This window comes from Lynx rufus, unplaced genomic scaffold (genome assembly GCF_022079265.1).
Source record: "Lynx rufus isolate CCGP_SWC_20201006 ecotype Redwood Valley unplaced genomic scaffold, mLynRuf1.p SCAF_6, whole genome shotgun sequence".
In the NCBI taxonomy this organism is placed as follows: Eukaryota; Metazoa; Chordata; class Mammalia; order Carnivora; family Felidae; genus Lynx; species Lynx rufus.
This window is the reverse complement of record NW_025814878.1, coordinates 70,492,051-70,519,806: the sequence shown is the minus strand read 5'-3', so window position 1 is coordinate 70,519,806 and position 27,756 is coordinate 70,492,051. Positions and strand designations below refer to the sequence as shown.

Here is a 27,756-nt window from a genome sequence, read left to right as displayed (position 1 = left end):
CTGTTGCTTTGGGATGCAGAGTTCTAAATATATCTGTCAAGTCCATCTGATCCAATGTATCATTCAGGGCCCTTGTTTCTTTATTGACCATGTTTCTAGATGATCTATCCATTTCTGTAAGTGAGGTGTTAAAATCCCCTGCAATTACCACATTCTTATCAATAAGGTTGCTTATGTTTGTGATTGTTTTATATATTTGGGGGCTCCGGTATTCGGCGCATAGACATTTATAATTGTTAGCTCTTTCTGATGGATAGACCCTCTAATTATTATATAATGCCTTTCTTCATCTCTTGTTACAGCCTTTAATTTAAAGTCTAGTTTGTCTGATATAAGTATGGCTACTCCAGCTTTCTTTTGATTTCCAGTAGCATGATAGATGGTTCTCCATCCCCTCACTTTCAATCTGAAGGTGTCCTCAGGTCTAAAATGAGTCTCTTATAGACAGCAAATAGATGTGTCTTGTTTTTTTATCCATTCTGATACCCTATGTCTTTTGGTTGGAGCATTTAGTCCATTTACATTCAGTGTTATTATAGAAAGATATGGGTTTAGAGTCATTGTGATGTCTGTAGGTTTCATGCTTGTAGTGATGTCTCTGGTACCTTGTCTCACAGGATCCCCCTTAGGATCTCTTGTAGGGCTGGTTTAGTGGTGACAGATTCCTTCAGTTTTTTTGTTTGGGAAGACATTTATCTCCTATTCTAAATGACAGACTTGCTTGATAAAGGATTCTTGGCTGCATACTTCTTCTGTTCATCACATTGAAGATTTCCCGCCATTCCTTTCTGGCTTGCCAAGTTTCAGTAGATAAATCCGTCACTAGTCTTATCTGTCTCCCTTTATATGTTAGAGCATGTTTATCCCTAGCTGCTTTCAGAATTTTCTCTTTATCATTGTATTTTGCCAGTTTGACTATGATATGTCGTGCAGATCTATTCAAGTTATGTCTGAAGGGAGTTCTCTGTGCCTCTTGGATTTCAATGTGTTTTTCCTTCCCCAGATCAGGGAAGTTCTCAGCTATGATTTCTTCAAGTACACCTTCAGCACCTTTCCCTCTCCCTCCTCTGGAATCCCAATTATGTGTATGTTATTACATTTAATTGTGTCAGTTCTCTAATTCTCCCCTCATACTCCTGGATTTTTTTATCTCTCTTTTTCTCAGCTTCCACTTTTTCCATAATTTTATCTTCTAATTCACCTATTTTCTCCTCTGCCTCTTCAATCCAAGCTGTGGTCGCCTCCATTTTATTTTGCACCTCATTTATAGCATTTTTAGCTCCTCCTGTTTCTTAGTCCCTTGATCTCTGTAGTAATAGATTCTCTGCTGTCCTCTGTACTTTTTTCAAGCCCAGTGATTAATTTTATGACTATTATTTTAAATTCATTTTCTGTTACATTGCTTAAGTCGTTTTTGATCAGTTCATTAGCTGTCGCTACTTCCTGGAGTTTCTTTTGAGGGGAATTCTTCCGTTTCCTCATTTTGGATAGTCCCTGGGGTGGCGCGGAACTGCAGGGCTCTTCCTCTGCGCTGTCTGGAGTAACTTGCGTTGGTGGGCGGGGCTGCAGTCAGACCTGATGTCTGCCCCCAGCCCAGCACTGGGGCCACAGACTGGTGTGTACCTTATCGTCACCTCTCCCAGGGGCAGGCCTCACTGTGGAGTGGTGTGGCCCCTGTCTGGGCTACTTGCACACTGCCAGTCTTGGGGTACTGCTTCCATGGGATCTGGCATATTAGCCGGGGTGGATCCGCAAGGTGCACAGGGGCGGGAGGGGCAGGCTCAGCTCGCTTTACCTTCAGTGGTCTGCTTCAGGAGGGGCCCTGCGGCACTGGAAGGGAGGCCGACCCATCGGAGGGATGGATCCACACAAGCACAACGTTGGGTGTTTGCGTGGTGCAAGCAAATTCCCTGAGGGGAACTGATTCCCTTTGAAATTTTGGTTGGGGGATGGGTGAGGGAGATGGCACTTCCCAGCACCTTTGTTCCCTACCAAGCTGAGCTCTGTCCTCCAAGGCTCAACAACTCTCCCACTCTCTGAGCAGAGCTGTTGAGTTATAACATTCCAGATGTTAAGTCCCGCTGGCTGTCAGAACACACTCCGTCCGGCCCCTCTGCTTTTGCAAGCCAGACTTGGGGGCTCTGCCTTGCCGGGTGGGCTGGCTGCCCCTCCACCACCCCAGCTCCCTCCCGCCAGTCCGGGTAGCACGCACTGCCTCTCTGCCCTTCCTACCCTCTTCCATGGGCCTCCCATCTACACTTGGCTCCAGAGAGTCCATTCTAGTTTTCTGGCGGTTTTCTGGGTTATTTAGGCAGATGTGGGTGGAATCTAAGTGGTCAGCAGGACGCAGTGAGCCCAGTGTCCTATGCCGCCATCTTCCTCTCCCACAACTCCTATTTGTATGTTTAGGTGGTTGTGACTGAAGCTTTCAGCAAACCTGGAGACAAACGGATCTGCTATGGTTTAGACTAGAGGGGAGTAGTAAATAGGCTAATTAGGGCTGGACAGGTGCTAAAAGAGAATATATGTGCTTTCCATTTTTGACTTTTCTACAGAAACTGCAAGAGAAGGCTCTAATTCATGGGTTCAAATACCAAAATAGAATTACAGTAACTTGGGAGGTTTGGAAAACTTTCAAATCCACTCCTCTCACTACCTATTGCTAAAGAGCTCTTCAAAGCAGGATAGCGTGAAGAGCTATGTAAGTATAAAGCGTCTTACTCTGAATAGGATTACCTCCATACATAATGTGCCTGTGGATCTGACTTGGACCTTTTAGCAGTATGGGTGGGAAAGAGAAATACTTGTTTTCACCTTCTTGGCATTTAGTCACAAATTTAGGATTTTTGTAACAGGGAATGGGACCCTAATACTGAAGCCTAGATTTCCCAAGGGTGATGCGTTGATACTAGTTCTAGAATGCTATGGGCTCAAAGTAATCGAATCAGAAATCCCTCTGCACAAAAGCAGTGGTGTCAGCAGCAAGCCATATATCCTGGTGAGGCTCCTGCCCTGTGGATGCAGGTAACTTGTGACCTTGCGAGAGGGATGTAATTGGTAAAAGGGGATTGATAATTTCTGGAGATTAATTCTTCATAAAAGTCTTCCTATTCAGGATAGCCTAAGTGTTCTCTATCTTCTGTGTTCTCATCCTAGACCCTTAGGGCAATGACTAAGGAATGGAGTATGGTTCCTGAGGATTTTAGGTATAACTAATAGTTCTGATAGTACTTAGGGATCTATCTATAAACAGAATTGAACACCTGCCATATGCACAGCTTATTCCAAAAGAATAAAGAATCCTCATCAACACAGGATGTACTTTTCTCTGTAAGTAATAATCTATTTGATGTTGGCCCTTCCTTGTGTTTCAGAATTAACCATGTTTGTGCTTGGAATGAATGGCTGATGGAGAGTCAAAAGGACAGAGGGAGGGATGAGTGTAGCTATAAATTAATAGGTTTACAGATAAAAAAACACAAAAATACACTCAATTAATAACCAAAATAGTTTATAACTTAATATTCTTTCACATAAAAAATAGCTACCTTTAAAAAATGCTTTTTCTACCAACTTAAGGACATAAGAAATGTTGAACATTAAGACTTTACTTGCATTCCTTATATTTAATTTCCACATTTCATATTTGCTACTCATAATTTCACCAAGATCTGTTTTACCCGTCTTTTACATAGTATTTCACCCTTTAATTATTATTTCAGAATTGCACTTACTGGCATATGGTAATTGAGCACTTGGGATGTGGCTAGTCCAAACTGAGTTGTGCTGAAATGTAAAATATACCAGATTTTGGAGACGAAGTATGGGGAAAAATGTAAAAACGCAATTTTTATACTGATATTTAGATTGATTATATAAATTACCCAAATTAATTTCATTTCTTTTTATCTTTTTAAATGTTGCTAGAAGAACACTGAAAATTACATGTGGCTCATATTATACTTCTATAGGACAGCACAGGGCCCAAACACTTGAAAATTAGGTGGCTACAGCTTTAACACACCAGTATTCCATATATTATCTGCTTTTGGAAAAGGGCATTGTAAAAAATAACAATCCAACTACTTATGTGCATGTTTTTACTTTTTTCTAATGAACATATATTACTTTTTAAATAGAGAAAGTAAAGATGTTGTATTCTGTTTATAATCTTAGACTTACAAAAAAGGACTAGCATTTAAGACATGGAGCGTAAAAGATTAAAACAATAAATCAAATTCCCCTCTTAAAATGTGAAATACGTTTTGTACCTTTTATATCAGGTGCGAAAATGAGGCACCCGGAGGTAGAAGTGGAAATCTGGGAGAACACAAGTGAGTTTGTCTGCCTGTACAAAGTTATAATTCTTGTCAAATACTGTGGAAGCTCTGCCACTCAGGTGGCTGTGGATGTGACTGTTCAAACCACTGTGCTCACATTCTTCTCCATGTTTCCATGAGAAAGAGGAGCTGTTTTTCTGGTACCAAGGATTAATACACACTTAGTCAAAAATGGCGGAGTATGAGCAGTTTTTTTCTTTTCATATCTAGAATTTAAGTTAGACCTTTTACAACTCATCTCCCTAGTTCTAATCCTCTGACATAAAGGATACTTGTCCAGAAGTTACTTAAAATGTGACTGGTTGATGATTTTCAGTAAAATACAGCATAATGGGTTTTTTTTTTCTCTCTTTCTTTCTTTCTCTCCTTTTTTTTTTTTTTTTTTTACTGGTTTAGGGCAGTTTATTTTGAAATGTTGCTCTTGTACTATTTGCTTTCTGGCAACATACTGGAACATTAGTTTTCAAAAGCCTTTTTCTGACAGTGGCACAATCCCATTCATCATCCATCATCAGGCCTTTCCATGAGGTCACAGAAAATCCCAGTTGCTAGTAATACTCCGATGCATTCACTTCCTCTGCAAAAGCAACCGGCACAACCACCCCCTGCCGGTGCAGTTCTCGAAGAACATCTAATATTGAGTCTAATTCTGTGCGGAACTTGTCCAACTCACGATTCTTCAACTGTGCAAGTCTTTTCCATTTCTCAATTTCTTTGCTTTGCTCAGTTTCTACTACTTGGTGTGTTTGCTGTATTATCTGCAAACAAAATAAACAAAAATAAAAATCTATTATTACTGTTACAGTTCATCGTGGGGGTGAAGATTTAACATTCCAAGAAAGCTCAAGTGCGACAATGCTGACTGTAGTAGAGGGGAGGGAGAAGGAGAGGGAGCCTGTGTCCATCAATAAGCTTGTGGAAGAAGAGGGTAAGAACCAGGAATTCTCATTCTGATAGGGAGGAGTTAGGGAGCTTGAGTTTTGTTTTTTTGTTTAACTCAAAGCTTTAAAAAAAAAATGTGGCATTCAAAGCATCAGAAATTTCTAATACCTTGGTATGAATCCAAACACACCCCCACCAATGTAGTTCCTCAAGATTAGCACTTGAGACATAATCAAAACAGTTCTAATGTACAACACACGTCATTAATATACATTACAGCAGTAAAAATGATAAAAGTACATGCATGTAGCATCTATCATGTGCCAGGCTTGGTTTTACATATAACATTTTACATATGTTAACTCATTTAACCCTGCAAAACATAGTAGCAGGTGAATTCTATATATTTACCCCATTTACCAGGTAGGGAAATAGAGGCACAGATAAGCAAAAAATAATTTGCTCAAGATTCACACACAACCGATTGGAGGCAGAGTCAGGGTTTATACCCAAGCAGTTTGGCCTCAGTGTCCCTGCTCTTGCCATTTACAACAATGTGGATGGAACTAGAGTGTATTATGCTAAGCAAAATAAGTCAGTCATGGAAACACAAATATCATATGATTTCACTCATATGGAATTTAAGAAACAACAAGGGGCGCCTGGGTGGCTCAGTCAGTTAAGTGTCTGACTTCGGCTCAGGTCATGGTCTCGCAGTTTGAGTTCGAGCCCCACGTTGGGCTCTGTGCTGTCCAGCTAGGAGCCTGGAACCTGTTTCACATTCTGTGTCTCCCTTTCTCTCTCCCATTCCTCTGCTCATGCTCTCTCTCTCTCTCTGTCTCTCAATAGTAAATAAATGTTAAAAAAAAATTAAAGAAAAAGAAGCAACAGATGAACATGGGGGAAAGGAAGGAAAAATAAGATAAAAATAGAGATACACAGAATAAACTGAGGGTTGCTGGAGGGGAGGAAGGTGGGGGAATGGGCTAAATGGGTGATGGGCATTAATGAGGGGACTTGTTGAGATGAGTGCTGGGTGTTATATGGAAGTGATGAATCACTGGGTTCTACTCCTGAAACCAATACTACACTGTGTTAACTGACTTGAATTTAAATTAAAAAAAAAAAAAAGTGTGGTAGAATACAATTGTGAAGTCACCTGGCCCTCGGTTTCTCTTTGTTGGGAGATTTTTGATTGCCGATTCTGGATTCTGTCGTCTTATTAGTAACTCGTCTGTTCAGATTTTCTGTTTCTTAATGATTCAGACTTGGTAGGTTGTATGTTTCTAGCAATTTACTGATTTCTTCTAAGTTGTACTGTTTGTTGGCATATAGTTGTATATGGTAATCTCCTATGATCCTCTGCATTTCTATGGTATCAGTTGTAATGTTTCCTCTTCTATTTATAATTTTAAGTCCTCTCTTATTTCTTGGTTGGCCTAGCTGAAGGTTTGTCAATTTTATCTCTTCAAAGAACCAACTCCTAGAGTTCTGTTAATATTTTCTATTGTCTTCCTATACTCCATTTCATTTATTTTTGCTCTAATCTTTATTTCTAACCTTCTGCTAACTTTGGGATTATTTTGTTCTTTTTCTAGTTCTTTGAGCTGGTAAGTTAAGTTGTTTGAGACCTTTTTCTTGATGTATGCATTTATCACTATTACCTTCTCTCTTAGAACTGCTTTTGCTGCTACCCATATGTTTCGGTATGTTGTGTTTCCATTTTCATTTGCCTCAAGATACTTTTTATTTTACTTTTCATTTCTTCTTTGATCCATTGTTAATTAGGAGGTGATGTTGAATTTTTATGTGTTTGTGAATTTTCCAGTTTTCTTCCTCCTGTTGACTTCTAGTTTCCTATCATTGTGTTCAGAAAGCATACTTGCTATGATTTCAATCTTAAAATTGCTAAGGCTTTTGTGGCCTACCATATTATCTATACTAGAAAATTTTCCTTGTGTGCTTGAGAAGAATGTTTATTTTGCTGCCGTTGGAAGGAATGTACTGTGTATGTCTGTTAGGTCCATTTTGTCTATAGCACTGTTTACATCCCACTGTTTAAATCCCACTGTTTCCTTACTGATTTTTTGGATAGATCTATCCATTGATAAGATCCATTCTATCATTGTATGCCTGTTTATTTCTCTATACATAGGTGCTGTGATGTTGGATGCATAAATATTTACAACTGATATATTTAATTGATGGATTGACCCTTTTATCATTATGAAATTACCTTTGTCTCTTTTGTAGATTTTTAGCATAAAATCTATTTTGTCTGACATAATTATAGCTACTCCTGATTTCTACTGGTTACCATTTGATTGAAACACATTTTTCTATCCCTTCCCTCAGCCTATGATGTTTGTCTTCAAGCTAAAGTCTCATGTAGGGGCATATTGTTGGATCTGTATTTCATCCACTTGGCAATTATGTGGTTTGAATAGAGATTTTAATCAATTTACATTTAAAGGAATTACTGATAAAGATTTACAATTGCCATTTTATTTTTTGACTGTTTTGTAGATCCTATGTTCCTTGCTTATCTCTTGCAGTTGTCTTTTGTGATGTGATAACTTTTTGTAGTAGTATTCTTTGACTCCTTTATCATAATCTTTTCTGTAATTGGTACAGGTTTTTCTTTTGTGGCTACCATGAAGCTTACATAAAATATGATATAACAACCTAATTTAAGTAGATAACTTTACACTTTTACTCCACCCCTCCCCTCAACTTCAGGTTATTGATGTTAAAATGAACATTTTTTATATTTTGTATACAATAACAAATTAGTATAGTTATGGTTATTTTTAATGTTTTTTAGCTTTTTTAAAAAACACTTATTTATTATCGAGAGACAGAGAGAGAAAGAGAATGAGCATGGGAGGGGCAGAGACAGGGGGAGACACAGTATCTGAAGCAGGCTCCAGGCTCTGAGCTGTCAGCACAGAGCCCAATGCAGGGCTCGAACTCATGAGCAGTGAGATCATGACCTGAGCCAAAGTCGGATGCTTAACCGACTGAGCCACCCAGGCGCACCTGTTTTTTAACTTTTAAACTAGCGTTGTAAATGAATTATGAATTGCCACAACAATCTTAGTGAATCTGACTTTGGACTATTTACCATTTCCAGTGAGTTTTATACCTAATAATCATACATTTTAAATATGTTAATTAGCTTCATTTTATTTCCACCTGACAAATTCCATTTAGCATTTATTTTAAGGTGGGTCTAGAGGTGATGAACTTAGCTTTTTATGTTTATTGTATTGGTATAATAAACATGTAACATTAGGTTCACATGTGTGACATATGATTGATATTTGCGAATACTGCAGAAAGATAACCACATAATACTAGTTAATATCCACTGTCATACATAGTTACAAAATTTGTTTTTCTAGTAAGGAGAACTTTTGAGATTTGCTCTTTAATAGCTTTAAAATATACAGTTTATTATATTAACTATAGTCACCACACTGTATATTACATCCGTATAACTTATTTTAGCTGGAAGTTTTTACCTTTTTCTCCTGGCACCCATTTTTCCTACCTCCCATGCCCTACCCCTGGAAACCACCTATCTACTCTCTATATCTATAAGCATGGCATTTAAATTTTTTAAAATTAACTTAAAAAATTTTTTTGATGGTTTGTTATTAGTGTATAGGAATGCAACAGATTTCTGTATATTATTTTGTATTCTGCAACTTTACTGAATTTTTTAGTTCTAATAGTTTTTGGTAAAGTCTTTAGGGTTTCTTATATATTATGTCATGTCATCTGCAAAGAGTGGTAGTTGTACTTCTTCCTTTCTAATTTGGTGGCATTTTATTTCTTTTTTTTTAATTTCTTTTTAATATTTATTTTTGACAGAGAGAGCATGAGCGGGAGGGGGGGGCAGAGAGAGAGGGAGACACAGAATCTGAAGCAGGCTCTAGGTTCTGAGCTGTCAGCACAGAGTCCGACGTGGGCTCGAACTCAGACCGCGAGATCATGACCTGAGCCGAAGTCAGACGGACATTCACCCAACTGAGCCACCCAGGTGCCCCAGAGGCATTTTATTTCTTGACTAATTGCTCTTGTTAAGATTTCCAATACTATTTTGAATAAATGTGGTGTGAGTGGGCATCCTTATCTGGTTCATGATCTTAAAGGAAAAGCTTTCAGCTTTTCACCATGGATTATGAGGATAGCTATGGGTTTTTAATATATGGATTTCATTATGTCAAAGTACCTTCCCTCTATACCATTTGTTGAGTTTCCATCAGGAAAAGATATTGAACTTTGTCAAATGCTTTTTCTACATCTACTGAGATCATCTTAAGCTTTTTACTCTTCATTTTGTTAATGAGGTGTATCACACTGATTTGTGGATGAGGAACCATTTCTGCATTTCTGGAATAAATCCAACTTAATGGTGTATGACCCTCTTAGGATGTATTGCTGATATTGACTTGTAATATTTTGTTGATGATTTTCACATCTATGTTCATGAGGGATATTGGCCAGTGTTGCCTTGTGGCATCCTTGCAAGGTTTTGGCACTGGAGTGATGCTGGCCCTGCAAAATAAGTTTGGAAGAGTTCCCTCCTTTTTGTTTGCAAATGTTTCAAAAGAATTGGTACCAATTATTTAAATGTTTTTAGAATTCACCAGGGAAGCCCTCTGGTCCTGGATGTTGTTTGTTGAGAGGTTTTTGATTATCAATTCAATCTCCTTAATAATAATCAGTCTTTTCAAGTTTTCTATTTCTTCATGATGCCTTCTTGTTAAGTTTTGTTCCTAGGAATTTATCCATTTCTTTTGGTTGTCCAATTTGTTGCTGTACAATTATTCATGCCAGTCTCTTATGATCCTTTGTATTTCTGTGGTATCAGTTGTAATGTCTCCTCTTTCATTTTGAGATCATTTATTTTAGTTTTCTCTCTCTTTTCTTGTTTAGTCTACCTAAAGGTCTGTTAATTTTATCTTTAAAAGAACCAACTCTTAGTTTATTTTTAGTCTTTATTTCATTTATTTCTGTTCTGATCTTTGTTACTTCCTTCTGTCAACTTTGGGCTTCATTTATTCTTCTCTCTCTAGTTCTGTGAGGTTTAAAGTTGTCTATATGAAATCTTTTTTGGTTCTCCATATATGCATTTATTGCTATGAACTTGTATCAGTTATTTTTCCTGCCTCCCCTAAGTTTTGGTATATTGTGTTTCCATTCTGAAAATATTTCCCTGATGATTAGTGATACTGAACATCTTTTCATGTGTTTGTTGGTCATCTGTATGTCTTTATAAGAATATTCAGGTCCACTGCCCATTTTTATTTATTTTATTTTTTAAATTAATTATTTTTTTAATTTACATCCAAGTTAGTTAGCATATATATAGTGCAACAATGATTTCAGGAGTAGATTCCTTAATCCCCTTACCAATTTAGATCATCCCCCCTTCGACAACCCACCAGCAACGCTGTTTGTTCTCTATATTTAAGAGTCTCTTATGTTTTGTCCCTCTTCCTGATTTTTATTATTTTTGCTTCCTTTTGTACTTATACTCATCTGTTTTGTATCTTAAAGTCCTCATATGAGTGAAGTCATATGATATTTGTCTTTATTGACTAATTTCGCTTAGCTTAATACCCTCCAGTTCCATCCATGTAGTTGCAAATGTCAAGAATTCATTCTTTTTGATTGCTGAGTAATACTCCATTGTGTATATACATATACCACATCTTCTTTATCCATTCATCTGTTGGTGGACATTTGGGCTCTTTCCATACTTTGGCTATTGTCAACAGTGCTGCTATAAATAAACATTGGGGTGCCTGTGCCCCTCTGAAACAGCACACGTGTATCCCTTGGACAAATACCTAGTAGTGCAATTGCTGGGTCTAGGGTAGTTCTATTTTTAATTTTTTGAGGAACCTCCATACTGTTTTCCAGAATGGCTGCATCAGTTTGCATTCCTACCAGCAGTGCAAAAGAGATCCTCTTTCTCCGCATCCTCGCCAACATCTGTTGTTGCCTGAGTTGTTAATGTTAGCCATTCTGACAGGTGTGAGGTGATATCTCATTGTGATTTTGATTTGTATTTCCCTGATGATGAGTGAGTTGAGCATTTTTTCATGTGTCGGTTGGCCATCTGGAAGTCTCTGGAGAAGTGTCAATTCATGTCTTTTGCCCATTTCTTTACTGGATTATTTGTTTTTTGGGTGTTGAGTTTGATAAGTTCTCTATAGATTTTGGACACTACCTCTTTATCTGATAGGTCATTTGCAAATATCTTCTACTATTCTGTCAGTTGCCTTTTACTTTTGCTGATTGTTTCCTTTACTGTGCAGAAGCTTTTTATCTTGATGAGGTCCCAATGGTTCATATTTGCTTTTGTTTCCCTTGCCTCTGGAGACATGTCAAATAAGAAGTTGATGCGGCTGAGGTCAAAGAGGTTGCTCCCTGTTTTCTCCTCCAGGATTTGGATGGCTTACTGTCTTACATTGAAGTCTTTCATCCATTTTGAGTTTATTTTTGTGTATGGTATAAGAAAGTGGTCCAGGTTCATTTTTCTGCATGTCACTGTCCAGTTTTCCCAGCACCATTTACTGAAAAGACTGTCTTTATTCCATTGGATATTCTTTCCTGCTTTGCCAAAGATTAGTTGGCCATATATTTGTGGATCCATTTCTGGGTTCTCTGTTCCATTGATCTGAGTGTCTGTTTTTGTGCCAGTAGCATACTGTCTTGATAATTACAGCTTTGTAATACATACTGAAGTCCAGGAATGTGATGCCTCCAGCTTTGGTTTTCTTTTTCAAGATTGCTTTGGTTCCATACAAACTTTAGGATTGTTCTAGCTCTGTGAAGAATGCTGTTATTATTCAGATTGGGATTGCACTGAATATGTAGATTGCTTTGGGTGGTATTGACATTTTAACAATATTTGTTCTTCCAATCAATGAGCATGGAATATTTTTCCCATTTTTTTGTGTGTCTTCTTCAATTTCTTTCATAAGCTTTCTGTAGTTTTCAGTGTGTAGATTTTTCATCTCTTTAGTTAGATTTATTCCTAGGCATTTTATGGTTTTTGGTACAACTGCAAATGGGATTCCTTGATTTCTCTTTCTGTTGTTTCATTATTGGTGTATGGGAATGTGACTGATTTCTGTGCATTGATTTTATATCCTGCAACTTTGCTGAATTCATGGATCAGTTCTAGCAGTTTGTTGGTGAAAGCTTTTGGGTTTTCCATATAGAGTATCATGTCATCTACAAAGAGTGAAAGTTTGACTTCCTCCTGGCCAATTTTGATGCCTTTTATTTCTTTGTGTTGTCTGACTGCTGGGGCTAAGACTTCCAATACTATGTTGAATAACAGTGGTGAGAGTGGACATCCCTGTCGTGTTCCTGACCTTAGGGAGAAAGCTCTCAGTTTTTCCCCATTCAGGATGATATTAGTGGTGAGTCTTTCATATATGGCTTTTATGATGCTAAGGTATGATCCTTTTTATTTTTTTTTATCTTTATTTATTTTTGAGAGAAAGAGAGAGTGTGAGCAGGTGAGGGGCAGAGAGAGAGGGAGACACAGAATCTGAACCAGGCTCCAGGCTCTAACCTGACAGCACAGAGCCCAACATGGAGTTTGAACCCACAGACAGTGAGATCATGACCTGAGCCAAAGTTGGAGGGCCAAATGACTAAGCCATCCAGGTGCCCCAAGATATGATCCTTCTATCCCTTCTTTCTTGAGGGTTTTCATCAAGAAAGGATGTTGTATTTTGTCAAATGCTTTCTCTGCATCTATTGAGAGGATCATGTGGTTCTTGTCCTTTGTTTTATTGATGTGATGTGTCACATTGATTGTTTTACGGATATTGAACCAGCCCTGCATCCCAGGTATAAATGTCACTTGATCATATTGAATAATTCTTTTAATGTATTGTTGGATCCAGTTGGCTAGTATCTTGTTGAGGATTTTTGCATCTATGTTCATCAGGGAAACTGGTCTGTAATTCTCCTTTTTAGTGAGGTCTTTGTCAGGTTTTGGAATCAAGGTAACGCTGGCTTCACAGAATGAGTTTGGATGTTTTCCTTCCATTTCTATTTTTTGGAACAGCTTCAAAAGAATAGGTGTCAACTCTTCTTTAAATGTTTGGTAGAATTCCTTTGGAAAGCCATCCGGCCCTGGACTCTTTGGGAGATTTTTGATAACTAATTCTATTTCTTTGCTTGTTCTGGGTCTGTTCAAACTTTCTACTTCTTCCTGTTTCAGTTTTGGTAGTTTCTATGTTTCTAGGAATTTGTCCATTTCTTCCAGATTGCCCATTTTATTGGCATATAATTGCTCAGATTATTCTATTGTTTATATTTCTGCTGTGTTGGTTGTGATCTATTCTCTTTCATTCTTGATTTTATGTATTTGGATCCTTTCCTTTTTCTTTTTGATCAAACTGGCTAGGAATTTATCAATTTTGATAATTCTTTCAAAGAACCTGCTTCTGGTTTCATTAATCTGTTCTGTGTTTTTGGTTTCGATAGCATTGATTTCTGCTCTAATCTTTATTATTTCCTGTCTTCTGCTGGTTTTGGGTTTTATTTGCTGTTCTTTTTCCAGCTTTTTACGATGTAAGGTTAGGTTGTGTATCTGAGACCTTTCTTCCTTAGGAAGGCCTGGATTGCTATATACTTCCCTTTTATGATGGCCTTTGCTGCATCCCAGAGGTTTTGGGCTGTGGTGTTATCATTTTTATCGGCTTCCAGGTACTTTTTAATTTCCTCTTTAATTTTTGGTTAGCCCATTCATTCATTCTTTAGTAGGATGGTCTTTAGTCTCCAGGTATTTGTTATCTTTCCAAATTTTTTCTTGTGGCTGATTTCAAGTTTCATAGCGTTGTGGTCAGAAAATATGCATTAGGTATGATCTCGATCTTTTTATACTTGTTGAGGGCTGATTTGTGTCCCAGTATGTGATCTATTGTGGAGAGTGTCCCATGTGCACTCAGGAAGAATGTGTACTCTGCTTTAGGATGAAATGTTCTGAATATATCTATTAAGTCCATCTGGTCCAGTGTGTCATTCAAAGCCATTGTTTCCTTGTTGATTTCTTGATTAGATGATCTGTCCATTGCAGTAAGTGGGGTGTTGAAGTGCCCTACTATTATGGTACTATTATCTATGAGTTTCTTTATGTTTGTGAATAACTGATTTCTATATTTGGGTACTTCCACGCTGGGGGCTTAAATGTTTACAACTGTTAGATGTTTTTGGTGGATAGACTCAATTATGATATAATGCCCTTCTTCGCCTCTTGTTATAGTCTTATTTTAAAATATAGATTGTCTGATGTAAGTATGGCTATCCTGGCTTTCTTTTGGCGACCATTAGCATGATAGATGGTTCTCCATCCCCTTACTTTCAATCTGAAGGTATCTTTAGGTCTAAAATGGGTCTCTTGTAAACAGCATATAGATGGATATTTTTTTTTATACATTCTATTACCCCATGTCTTTTGATTAGGAGCATTTAGACCATTAACGTTTAGAGTGAGTACAGAAAGATATGAATTTATTGCCATTATGTTGCCTGTAGAGTTGGAGTTTCTGGTGGTGATGTCTGGTCCTTTCCAACCTTTGTTGCTTTTGGTCTTTTTGTTTTGTTTTTTTATCTTTTCTCCCCTCAGAGTCCTCCTTAAAATTTCTTGCAGGGCTGGTTTAGTGGTCACAAATTCCTTTAATTTTTGTTTGTCTGGGAAAGTTTTTAATCTCTCCTATTTTGAATGACAGCCTTGCTGGATAAAGAATTCTTGGCTGCATATTTTTCTGATTCAGCACATTGAATATCTCTTGCCATCCTTTCTGGCCAGCCAAGTTTCTATGGATAGGTATGCTGCAAATCTGATCTGTCTTCCTTTGTAGGTTAAAGACTTACTTTCCCTTGCTGCTTTCATGATTCTTTCCTTGCCTGAGTATTTTGTGAATTTGACCATGATATGCCTTGTTGATGGTCATTTTTTGTTGTGCTTCCTGGATTTTGATGTCTGTGTCTTTCCCCAGGTTAGGAAAGTTTTCTACTATGATTTGCTCACATAAACTTTCTACCCCTTTTCTTCTCTCTTCATCTTCTGGGACCCCTATGATTTATGTTATCCCATTTTAATGAGTCATTGAGTTCTCTAATGCTTATATTGTGCTATTTTGCCTTAGGCTCTTTTTTTCTGCTTCATTATTCTCCATAAGTTTTGTCCTCTATATTGCTGCTCTACCTCATCCATCCTTGCTGCCATGCCATCCATTCGAGATTGCAGCTCAGTTATAGCAGTTCTGATTTCATCCTCACCAGCTTTTACTTCTTTTGTCTCCACAGAAAAGGATTCTATTTTCAACCCCAGCTAGTATTCTTATTATCATGATTCTAAGTTCTGGTTCAGATTCTTACTTGTATCTGTGTTAAGTCCCTGGCTGTCATTTCTTCCTGTTCTTTCTTTTGGGGTTAATTCCTTCATTTTGTCATTTTGAAGGAACAAAAGGAATTAATGAAATAAAAAAAATAAAAATTAAAAACAACACAAAAGAAATCAAATAAAGGATGCTAGATACTAGGTGTGTTTTGGTCTGGTTGTTGAAAAAAGCTTGATAGATTAGAGAAAAAAGGGAAAGATAAGAAAAAAATAAAAGAAAAAAAGGAAAACATTTGAAAATTTGAAAAAGAATACAAAATAGAATGAAATGATGAAAGTAAAATAGAATTTAAAAAATTTTCAAAAAAATAAAATAAAAAATTTACAAAAAAGTAAAAAAATAGAAAAAAATTGAAGAAAAATCTTTTTAAGAAAAGTGGAAAATAAAAATTTTTTTCTCATTCTTGAATACAGAAAAAGAAAAAAAAATTGAATAGATGGACCAGTGAACAAAATGAAATAGGATTGAAATTACATCTGGTTTTCCCCAGAAGTCAAACTACGAAGCCCTTTATAGTCTATAAGCTGGCAGAGAGACTTGTGGTGTTCCTCAAGAGCATGGTTGGCCTGGTTGGGCAGGGCTTAATGTAACAGCTCCATTCTCCACTAGATGGCACTGCTTGGCTTACTGGGGTTGATTGTTGTGATGCATGTAGGTGTGTATGCCCTTGTGTGGGAGGGGTGAAAATGGCATCCCCCAGCTACCTACTCTCTAGTATCAGAACTCTGTGTTCTCCCCATGCAGCAATCAAGCACCCCTCCTTTGTCTCTGGCTTCTGTCCATTTCCCTCTTCTACACTGTCTTTGGCCAAGCCGTGAGGCTGCCAGGTAGCACCTCCCTCCTGAGTTTTATCTCAGATGTGGCTTTTTCCCAACCCCTCACTTCTGAGGGACTGTGGCTGGACCCATTCAGCCTCTCTGTGGGAGGGTCTCCCTGAGCAATGACTGGGTGCTGGTCTGCCCCTAGAAAACATTCATGAGATCGTGCTGCTGCCTAGAGACTGTGGCTGGGTGCCAGCCTACTGCCAAGAAAGTTTACACGATCATGTAGCAGCAGTGTTTCAGGGATTATGGAAAATCACAACACACATCTGGTACCAGGCTTCACCTTTAATGTCCTTGTTCCAACACCAGCAAATGTGGTTGTTTTCCAGGGTCCCCTGGGACCTTTGTCTGTGTGGAGGCTGCACAGTCTCTACCAAATATCCTCCCAGTAGGGGAACCGCCACTTCCTGTGTGGACCTTGAACCCCTTGGACGTTGCTCACTGTTCCTCAGGATTCGCTCTTCCCACCAGGGCACTGCGTGGTATCGAGCTGTGGAGTTTCAGACTCTCTTGTGCTCCCCCTGTTTATAGAGTCTTTATGGAATTTAAACTGTCTCCTTTCTCCTTTTTCCCTTTTTTGTTCAGTCCCTTGTGGCTATTTCCACTCTTCTACTTTCTCTCCAGCTGCTTTCAGCGGAGGGGAGGCAGGGGAGCGTGGGGTTGCTTTTCCCATTCCCCTACCCCCTTCCTCTCTCCACAAGCAAAAACAGCCCCCTGCCCTGCGCAGCTTCTCTCCCCCAGTTCACCTCTCCATGCCTTGTACCTGCCAAGTTCTGTGGTTCAGGTTATGCAGATTGTTGTGTTAATCCTCAAATCAGTTTTCTAGGTGTATAAGATGGTTTAGTGTTGATCTGGCTCCATTTCAGGAATGAGGGACACACAAAAAAAGCTTCCATGCTGTTCCGCCATCTTGGCCCTTCCCCTCCACTGCCCATTTTTAAATTAGATTTTTTTTTTTTTGGTGTTGAGTTAGGAGTTCTTCATTTGTTGTGGATATTAACCCCTTACTGGATATATCATTTGCAAATACCTCCTAACAGTTTGACTTCTTCACACACCTCCTTCAGTATGTTTTCATTTTGTTGGTTTCCTTGCTGTGAAAAAGCTTTTAATTTTTTAAAAATTATTTTTAAATGTCTATTTCTGACTAGTGGGGGAGGGGCAAAGAGAGAGGGAGACAGAGGATCCAAAGTGGGCTCTGTGCTGACAGCAGAGAGACTGATGCAGGGCTCGAACTCAGGAGCCATGAGATCGTGACCTGAATGGAAGTTGGATGCTTAGCCAACTGAGCCACTCAAGCACCCCATGCCTACTACAATTTGATGTAGTCCAATTGTTTATTTTTGCTTTTGTTCTCTAAGGAGGCCTATTCAAAAACAAAAAACAAACAAACAAAAAAAAACCCAAAACATTGCCAAGACTAATGTCCAAGAGTTTACTGTTTTTTAAAGTAGATCTATGGTTTCAGGTCTTACATTTAGGTCTTTAATCCATTTTGAGGTGTTGTTTGTTTGTTTCCTTTTGTTTTGTATATAGTGTAAGACAGTGGTCATCTTACTTTTTTTTGCATGCAGCTGTCCAGTTTTACCAGCACCATTATTATCATTATTAAAGAGATGATCTTATCTTCATTGTATATTCTTGCCTCCTTTGTCATAGATTAATTGACCATATAAGCATGGATTTATTTCTGAGTTTTCTATTCCGTTCTATTGATCTGTGTGTCTGTTTTCATGTCAGGACTATACTGTTTTCATTACTATAGTTTTGTAATACATTTGAAAAACTGGGAGTGTGATACCTCCAGCTTTGTTCTTTCTCAAGACTGCTTTGCGTATTTGGGGTCTTTTGTGATTCCATATCAACTTTAGGAATATATGTTCTAGTTCCATGAAAAATACTACTACTGGTGTTTGATAAGGACTGCACCAAATCTGCAGATTGCTTTAGGTATTATGAACATTTCAATAATACGCCTCCAATCCATGTGTATCTTTCCATTTATTGTGTTATCTTCAAGTTCTTTCATCTATGTATTACAGTTTTAAGAGTACAGGTCTTGCAACTCTTAGGTTAAATTCATTTTTATGTATTTTCTTCTTTTTGATGTAGTTATAAAGTGATGGTCTTGTTAATTTCTTCTTGCTAGTTGTTAATGTACAGACGTCTGTTTCATTTCTGTACACTAATTTTGCATCCTGCAACTTTACTGAATTCATTTATTCTAATAGATTTTTGGTGGAATCTTTAGGGTTTTCTATATACATTATCAATGTTATCTGTAAATAGTGACAGTTGTACTTCATCCTTTTCAATTTGCATGCTTTTTATTTCTTATCTGGTTGTTGTGGCTATGACGTCTGGTACTAGCTTGGAGTATAACAAAGAGTGGACATCCTTGTTCCTGATGTTAGTGAAAAAGCTAACTTTTCAGTTTTTCACTGTGGAGTATCATGTCACCTGTGGGTTTGTCATATATGGCCTTTCTGAGGTTTCATCTATACTCAGCATATTGAGAATTTTTTATCATGAATGTATGCTGAACTTCGGCAAATGCTTTTTTGCATCTATTGAAATCATATGATTTTTAACTTTCATTTTGCTAATATGGTATGTCATGTTGATTTGAAGAACTCAATCGTCCTTGTATCCTATAAATCCCACCATACTGTGGTGAATTATCCTTTTAATGTATTTTTGAATTTAGATTGCTAATACTTTGTTAAGGATTTTTTGCATCTATGTTCATCAGGGAATTTTCTTCTTTCTGTAATTTTCTTCTTTTTTTGTAGTGTCTTTGTTGTTGGTAGGGTAATATTGGGCTTGTAGAATGAATCTGAAAACATTCCTTCCTCTTCATTTTTTTTTGGGGGGGGGCAGGGATAGTTTGAGAAGGATTGGTATTAATTCTTCTTTACAGGTGAATTCTTCCAAACATTTAAAGCCATCTGGTCCCAGACTTTTCTTTGTTGGGAATTTGTGGATTATCAATTCTTTTTTAAATTTCATTTTTAGAGAGAACACAATTTGGGGAGAGAGAGCGACACAATCTTAAGCAGGCTCCATGCTCAGCAGGGAGCCCCCACATGGGGATTGCTCCCACGATCCTGGGATCATGACCTGAGCAGAAACCAAGAGTCAGACCTAAAACCAATTGAGCCATCCAGGTGTCCCACAATTCAATTTTGTTACTAGTAATTAGTTTATTCAGATTTTCTATTTCTTCCTGATTCAGTCTTGGGAGATTTTATATTTATAAAAATCAATTTCTTCTAGGTTGTCCAATTTGTTGGCATATAACCTTTCATAGTAGTCTTTTACAATCCTTTGTATTTCTGTGGTGCTGATTTTAACTCTCCCTTTTTCATTTCTTTATTGTTATTTATTGAAGTCTTTTCATTTCCTTGAGGAGTCTGGCTAAAGGCTTATCAGGTTTATCTTTTAAAGAACCAGCTCTTAGTTCACTAATCTTCTTTATTTTTTTTTGTCTCTATTTCATTTACTTTTGTCATGAACTTTATTATTTCCTTCTTTCCTTCTACCTTTGAGCTTTGTTATTTTTAGTTCCTTTATGTGTAATGTTAGATTATTTGAGATTTTTCTTGTTTCTTGAGGTAGGCCTGTGTAGCTATAAAAAAAAAAAAATTCCCTCATAGAACTGGTTTTGCTATGTCCAAAAGATTTTGGAATATTGTTTCCATTTTCATTTGTCTCAAGGTATTTTTAAATTTCTGCTATGATTTCTTTATTGACCTATTGGTTATTTAGTGGCATCTTGATTAGCCTCCATGTATTTGTGTTCTGTTTCTTTTATTTTTGTAATTGATTTGTAGTTTCATACCATTGTGGTTGGAGAAGATGCTTGCTTGATTTCAATCTTCTTAATAGTCTAAAACTTATTCTTTGGTCTAATGTGATCTATCCTAAAGATCAGTCCATGCACACTTGAAAAGAATGTATATGCTGCTGCTATTCACAGCCCATTACATCCAATATCTGTTAAGTATGTCTGGTCTAATGTGTTATTCAAAGCTACTGTTTTTTTTTTTTTTAATTGATTTTCTGTCCAGATGATCTATCCATTAATGTAAGTGGGGGTGTTTAAGTCCCCTACTAATATGGTATTACTATTTCCCCTTTTATGGATGTTAATATTTGATTTATACGTTTAGGTGCTGCTATGTTAGTTACATAAATATTTACAACTGTTATATCCTCTTGTTGGATTGATCCCTTAATCATTACATAATGTCCTTCTTTGTCTCACGACTGGTATGTGTTGCTACCTTTTCAAAAAATTTCCATTTGCATGGAATATCTTTTTCTATCTCTACATTCAATCTATAATGTATCTTTAGGTCTGAAGTGAGGCAGCATTCTTGTAGGCAACATTCAGAGGTCTTTTTTTTTTTTAATCCATTCAGTCACCTTACGTAAAAATGAGAAATGAATTACACTAATCTTTTTGTCCTCTATTTTACATTTTGTAGTTCCTATAATGATGAAGACCTAAAACTTTGATATGATTAAATAGAGCTAGGGTTTCTCTGGAACTTAGGTCAACCATAAACCATTGCATATCTTTTTGTTTTTTTTCCAAAGAATATATATATTTATACTGTTTTAGACTGAATTTTTTCTGTGTCCCCCTACTCCCTTTTTAGATGTTGAAGCCCTAACCCACAGTATGGCTATTTTTGGAGTAAGGAACTAATTAAGGTTAAATGAAATCATAAGGGTGGGGTCCTGTTCAGAGTAGATTAATGTCCTTATCAGAAAAGATACCAGATAGCTCTCTTTTTCTCTCTAGTCTCCTTCCCTCACCCCAAAGCACACACTGAGGAAAGGCCCTCTGCAAGCCAGGAAGAGCATATTCAACCAGAATGAATCAGCTGGAAATTTAATCTTAGACATCTGGCCTCCAGAACTGTGAGAAAATTAATTTGTTTTTTAAGTAACCCAGTTTATGGTATTTTGTTGTAACAGCTCAAGCCGACCAATAGACTCTTCAAGCAAAGGTAAATACTAGCAGAAAGGCTAATGCCTAAAAACATCATGCCCTTACTTCTGCCATTTTTAATTTCTATTTATCTGTCATTAAGTGTACTAATTGTGATATCACTAGTGCTAGACATATAATATTTTAAACAATTACATTTTAATATAGCTATTTCTTACAAACATTTCTTACAAACATGAAATGGCTGGAATATGGGATATGGCTTCCAAAGACCAATTCCCAGGGTAAAATGCCTAACATTTTAAGAACACGATATAAGTTGGCAAACCAATCTTCAGGTATTTGAAATTTAAAGTCTTATGTGCTCTTAAACACTGTATTTATTCTTAATAAGATCAATGTACAATAAAACACTTCAGGAAGTGCTGCTAGGGATGGCAAAACTATAGCAAACTGGAGGTACTTAAAAATGAAGAGCTATACAAATATGTAAATATGATTTACTACTTTACCTGTTGAAGTTCCTGCTCTCTTTGCTCATGTCTCATTTCCATCTGCTTAATTTTCTTTTCTAAGCCCATGAAATGTTTCATTTCTGGTGTATGGTTTTCTCTGGCTTCTCTTAATTCTTCTAGGAGTTTTGTAATCTAAAATTGAGGTATGAAGTAAATGAAAAACTGGTAACAAGAAAAATCATTTATTTTTACCAGGTAGTCTTAAGAATGTTCACCATATTTTCTTTGTATAAAATTTCTCTAGGGAAGAGGCTTCTTGCTAATAAGAAAGATATCTTGAGTTGTTAGGGAATGCAAGCTATTAATTATTCTATCTACAGGAAGAAAAGGCTCCTCTTAGCTCTGAAGTGACCTCACAATCCAGATGATTCCAGATGACTGGATCACTTCCTCCCATGTATGCCAGGCTGATTATAGCATTAAAAATGAAGGTGGGTACTGTCTGTGGTATATTCAGCTTTGCTACAAAGTATTTAACAAGGCTGATTACTTCTAGGATTAATCAAACATTTAAAGCACCCTACCCAGTATAGCTTCCAACACACACAGAGTTCAGTAAATATGAATCCTCCTTTTGTCAACTTTCTATAATTCTATCTGTAATCCTCTTCTGGCTCTTATCACTTTATAATAATTCATTCCACAAATACATTTATGTTTATAAAAGAGAGAATATACTGAACTCTTTCTGTTCTAGCTGTTGTCTTAGGTCTTGAGGGTATAGAGATGACCTAGTCATGGAGGTTACAGTCTTGTGTGGTACCTCCTTTTTCATACCATGGTCTGCAGAGAAAATGGTGATATTTTCATGGTGCCAGTCAGTAAAATAGAGGGGATCTGAGATATCTTTATATTGGGCTTGGTGAAATAACTGCATTTTCTTTATACCATATACTCATAATTATTTCCTGTTAGTATCAAAAGGCAAAATAATTAACAAGTAAAAATGGCTAAAATTAACAAATTCAACCAAATTTTCCATGGAAACACCCAGTACCTAATAACACTACAAAAAAACCCAACCCCTCCCCAAACTGCCACTCTTTCTAGTTTCAAATGTGAAACTATAAGCCTACATAAGTCTAAATATTTATATGTGGGATATCCATGGGATATCATCAGTGACCACAGAAATTTGCAGACTTTAATTGGGATGATTTGCAGAAAGGTTAGGGAGAGAGACCCTAGAGAACATGCTGCAGTGATGAGTGCTGGGCATAAAATCTTCTATGTCGAAACAATTATTACTAAAAATTATAACACAAAACCAGTGATTGCTGAACTAAGAAATTTGTAAGAGGCATTGTCATACACGTAATGGTCAAATATCACTTCAGCTTCTGTAAACTTAATGACTGAAAAGTGACTTTGGGTTTATAATGAGACAACATTTCCAGTAATTGCTATCTTATGATCCATAGGGAATCCATTCCTGGTACACCAGCTGGGATGTTCTGTTCTAGTCAAAGCAGCAGTCAAGTGAATGAGAATTCTAATATAGTATGTTGTTATGGAGAGATGACCAAGTAGCAATGAGGTGATGAGTGGGGAATACCTAACTGGAAGCAGAGCTAGGTTGCAGGACTCTTAACCTGAGGCAGCTGTCTTTGAATAAAGTCTTAAAGGGTAAGTAGTAGAGTCATGACATTATCATGTGCGAGGTGCTATGCTAAGTACTTTACAGATATTGTCTCAATTTTATCAAGTTTTACATTTATTTTCTGATTCCCCAAATAAAATGTAAGCTCTGTAAGACCAAAGATTCGTCTATCTTGTTCTCAGTATTCCTAGCACATAAAGCATGCCAGAGCACAGGTGTTTAATAATTATTCATGAATTAATGAATTCACCAATGATTAAACATTAGTCTATAAATTACATAAATTTAGCAATTTATATTTAGACAAAAAGTAGGAAAAATTTCCCTTCATCAGTGCCTACTTAAAAGCATCTTTAAAAGTATAATTAAAGTGAATGTATGTATTTTAAAATCCTTGTATTTTAGTGAATTTACCCTATGGGAGTAACTGGATACATGAGATGAATGATCAAAAATTATTCCTGCTTCTTGAATACTATGGAAAAAAAATTGGCAAATACCAATTTTTTTCTGATGTCCAGAAATACAGCATTAGTAATATAGTAATTAAGAGCCTGGGACCTGGAGTAAGAGGTCTTGGGTTCTGATGTTGATACTTTTTACACGTTGCTTGGTAACCTGAAGCAAATTATGTCATTTTTCTTAGCATCAATCTTCATCTATAAAATGGGAATAATAGTACCTACCCTTTTGGGTTATGTGAAAACTACACAGAGCACTTACCACAGTGCTTAGTACATACTAAATAATAAATGATAACTATCATTATGATTTTGACTATTATAAAGTAATATAAAAAAAGTGTTAATAAAGGAAGAGTAACGTCATCAAGGTGGTGACATAGGTAGTTCCTGATGCTGTTTCCCCTCATAAGAACTAACAATTATTCATGGACTAGATGCAACTGAGAGAATGATATAATATGGGGGTGAGGCTGAAGCATCCCCCTGCATCACAGAGACCAAGACAGACTACATCATAAGGGTTAGCAGAGTGTCTACATGCTGGCTGCATTGCCCCTCCCTCAGGCCCAGGCAGCACAATATGGAGAGGTCTCCCCTGAGACTACCATTTCTCCATGGGAAAAGACAGCCTGGGTAGGACATCCAAGTCCCCCAGTGTTGTGGGTCACTTCTTGAGAGCCCCTGCATGTCTTTATCCCATGGGGACTAATCAGTAGGAATCTGATTGTGATGGAGATGTGGGGAAGGGCTTGTAACAACTGGCAGTTAGATCTTGGCAGACTGAATTCATACTTGCAGTGCCCAAGTAGTAATCCCAACCAGCAGCTTTGCTCACCTATAGATCCAGGTCGGTGGTTATAGTCTGACTATGGAATTTGGTGGGGTGCAGGTCTGCCTGACTCAGGTCCTCAAACAGAAAGATTTGCCAGCCCTCAAGCTGGGACTGCATCCACTCAGGCAGGGAAGCTAAGCCACACTTTGGCACACTGCTGAGTGAAGATCACAGTGCTGCTTGACCAGAAAGCCTGAGTAGAACACCTGAAAAGCTGGGTAGCCCAGCAATACTAGAATAGAGTCCAGCAGTCAGAGTTGATAGTCTGCAAAGCCAATGGCCTATCTGGCCAGGGAACCTGGGGCACTGGTTGGCTTGAGTCAAGACTACAGTCAAAAAGCTTTACTGGCATTAGAGCAGTTTCTTACATTGCTCCTGGGCCAGGAAACTCATTTGAAGCTTTGCCCATTGCTGAATACAGCTGTCTGGCTGCTCAACCAAAGAACCTAACCAGAGCATATGGGAAGCTGCAGAGAATCCCCTGAGAGCCCTGCATACAGTGCCACTTGGGGAGAGCCACAGGCTATGCTTTCTGTCCATCAACAGAGCATGTGGCCCTGTCAGCCAGAGAATTCAGTACACAATCTTGCCTGATTTGTGTGCCCAGACAATGAACTACACAGGCACTGGGGCCTATCCTGTCACTCCACCAGGGCAGAGAAGCTAATTCATAGCCCCATCTATTGCTGAGTATATATCCAGTCCCCAAGAGTCTAATAAAAACCTTACGAGAGAATCGGGGCAACCATGAAGTCCTTCCTAAAGACTTATTAGGCAGGGAACCAAGCCAAAATTTCTATCCAACTATATTCAACTAGTGACACCTCCCCACTCTTGACCTCAGAGAGTGAGGTCTTGGGCAGTAGCTACCTGGGCAGTAGCCTTGGCCAAAAAACAAACCCTGACAGCAAGCCACCCCTACCCAAGGACATCACCACCAGACACATCCAGAAACCCAAAGTGCACTGACTGTTGAACACTGTTTATGCCAAAGTGAATCTGTAAAGTCTGGAAGAGGAGACTACTTACTCAAATACAGAGACCAACCAAAGGAAACAAGGATCTGAAAATCTGACACCACCAAAGAAAAGAAAGCTCCAATAAACTAACCCTAAAGAAATAGAGATCTGTGAACTCTATGATCAAAGAATTTAGAATAATCCTCTTTAAAAAGTTTACACAACTACAAGAACATACAGACAATTAAACAAAATTAGGAAAACAATGCATGAACAAAACAAGAAGTTCAACAAAGAAATAAAAACCATGAAAAAAATACCCCAAAACAGAAATACCAGAGCTGAAGAATACAATGACTGTATAGAAGAATTCAATAGGGACTTGACCATACAGAAGAAAGCCAGTGATCTAAAAGACAAGTCATTTAAAATTATACAGTCAAAAGAGCAAAAAGAATGAAAAAGCCTATGAGACGTATGGGACACAATCAAAACAAGTAGTATCTGCATTATGGTAATTCCACAACAAGAGAAAGAGAAAAGGACAGAGTATATTTAAAGCAATAATGGCTAAAACTGACTTTTTTGAACAAATAAAAGCTGAGCGAGTTCTTCACCACTAGACCTGCCTTACAAAAAGTGCTAACAGGAGCTCTTTAAGTATAAATAAAAGAAAATTAACATTGTAAAAACATAAGAAGTTAGTGTAAAACTCACCGGTAATGGTAAATATATAAGCAAAGTTAGATTGTATAACATGATAACAGTGGTGCGTAATCCACATACAACTGTAGTTTAAAAGTTAAAAGACAAAAGGGATAAAAATAACCATAACTATAATAATCTGCTATAAATTACAGGATATAAAATACAGGTAAACTGTAACATAAATAACCTAAAATGTGAGGGAAAGGAGAAAAGTGTAAAGTTTAGGAATTTTATTGAAGTTATCAATTTAAAATAAGGTATTATAATTTGAAGATATTTTATATAAGCCTCATGGTAACCATCAGGGAAAAACCTATAGTATTTACACAAAATAAGAGAAGTTAAAGCATACTGATACCAAAAGACATCAGAACACAAAAAAGGTACCAGGATATGAAACAAAAATGGACCTACAAAACAGCCAGAAAATAATCAACAAAATGGTGATAAGTCATTACCTACCAATAACTGCTTTAAATGTAAATGGACTAAATTATCCAATCAACAGACAGAATGGCTGAATGGATGAGTAAGATCTAATGATATATTACCTGAAAGAGACTCACCTTAGTCTTAAAGGCACACATAGACTGACAGTAAAAAGATGGAAAAAAGATTCCAAGCAAATTGTATTCAAAAGAAAGCAGGGGTAGCTATACTTATATCAAACAAAATAGATTTTAAAAGGGTAAAGAGACAAAAAAAGGTCATTACATAATGATAAAGAGGTCAATATCAATCCAAGAAGATGACATAGTAATTGTGTTTGCACTCAACTTCAGAGAGCCAAGTAACAGAGCCAGAAAAAGAAATAAACAGCAATACAATAACAGTTGGGGACTTCATACCCAACTCTCAACAACACATTAATCATCCGGGCAGTGAATAATAGCATATTTGAACAACACTATAGACCAAATGGATATAATAGACACATACACAACACTGAATCTGGCAACAGCAGAATAAACATTCTTCTCAAGTGCACATGGAATATTTTCAAGGATAGACTGTATGATAGGCCACAAAATAAATCTTACAAATGCAAGAAGACTGAAATCATACCAACTATATTCTCTGACCACAATGGCGTGAAAATCAGTAGTGATAAGGAAAACTGGAAAACTCACGAATACATGGAAATTAAACATGATTCTCCTTAACAACCAATGGGTCAAAGAAGAAATTAAAGGGGAAATAATGTGTCTTGAGACAAGCAAAAATGGAAAC

At 37.3% G+C, this 27,756-nt stretch overlaps 1 protein-coding gene across 1 annotated transcript in view; it reads right to left on the bottom strand.

The window, feature by feature from the left end:
* Positions 1–3,494: 3,494 nt before the first annotated feature.
* Positions 3,495–27,756, bottom strand: part of CEP162 (centrosomal protein 162) — a 124,267-nt gene continuing 100,005 nt past the window's right edge. The window contains exons 26-27 of the mRNA XM_047102435.1: positions 21,961–22,095; positions 3,495–5,098 (exon numbers count right to left, since the gene is read on the bottom strand). Coding sequence (XP_046958391.1) covers positions 4,889–5,098; positions 21,961–22,095 — 345 coding nt within the window. The 3' untranslated portion in view covers positions 3,495–4,888. The remainder of the gene's footprint in view (positions 5,099–21,960; positions 22,096–27,756) is intronic.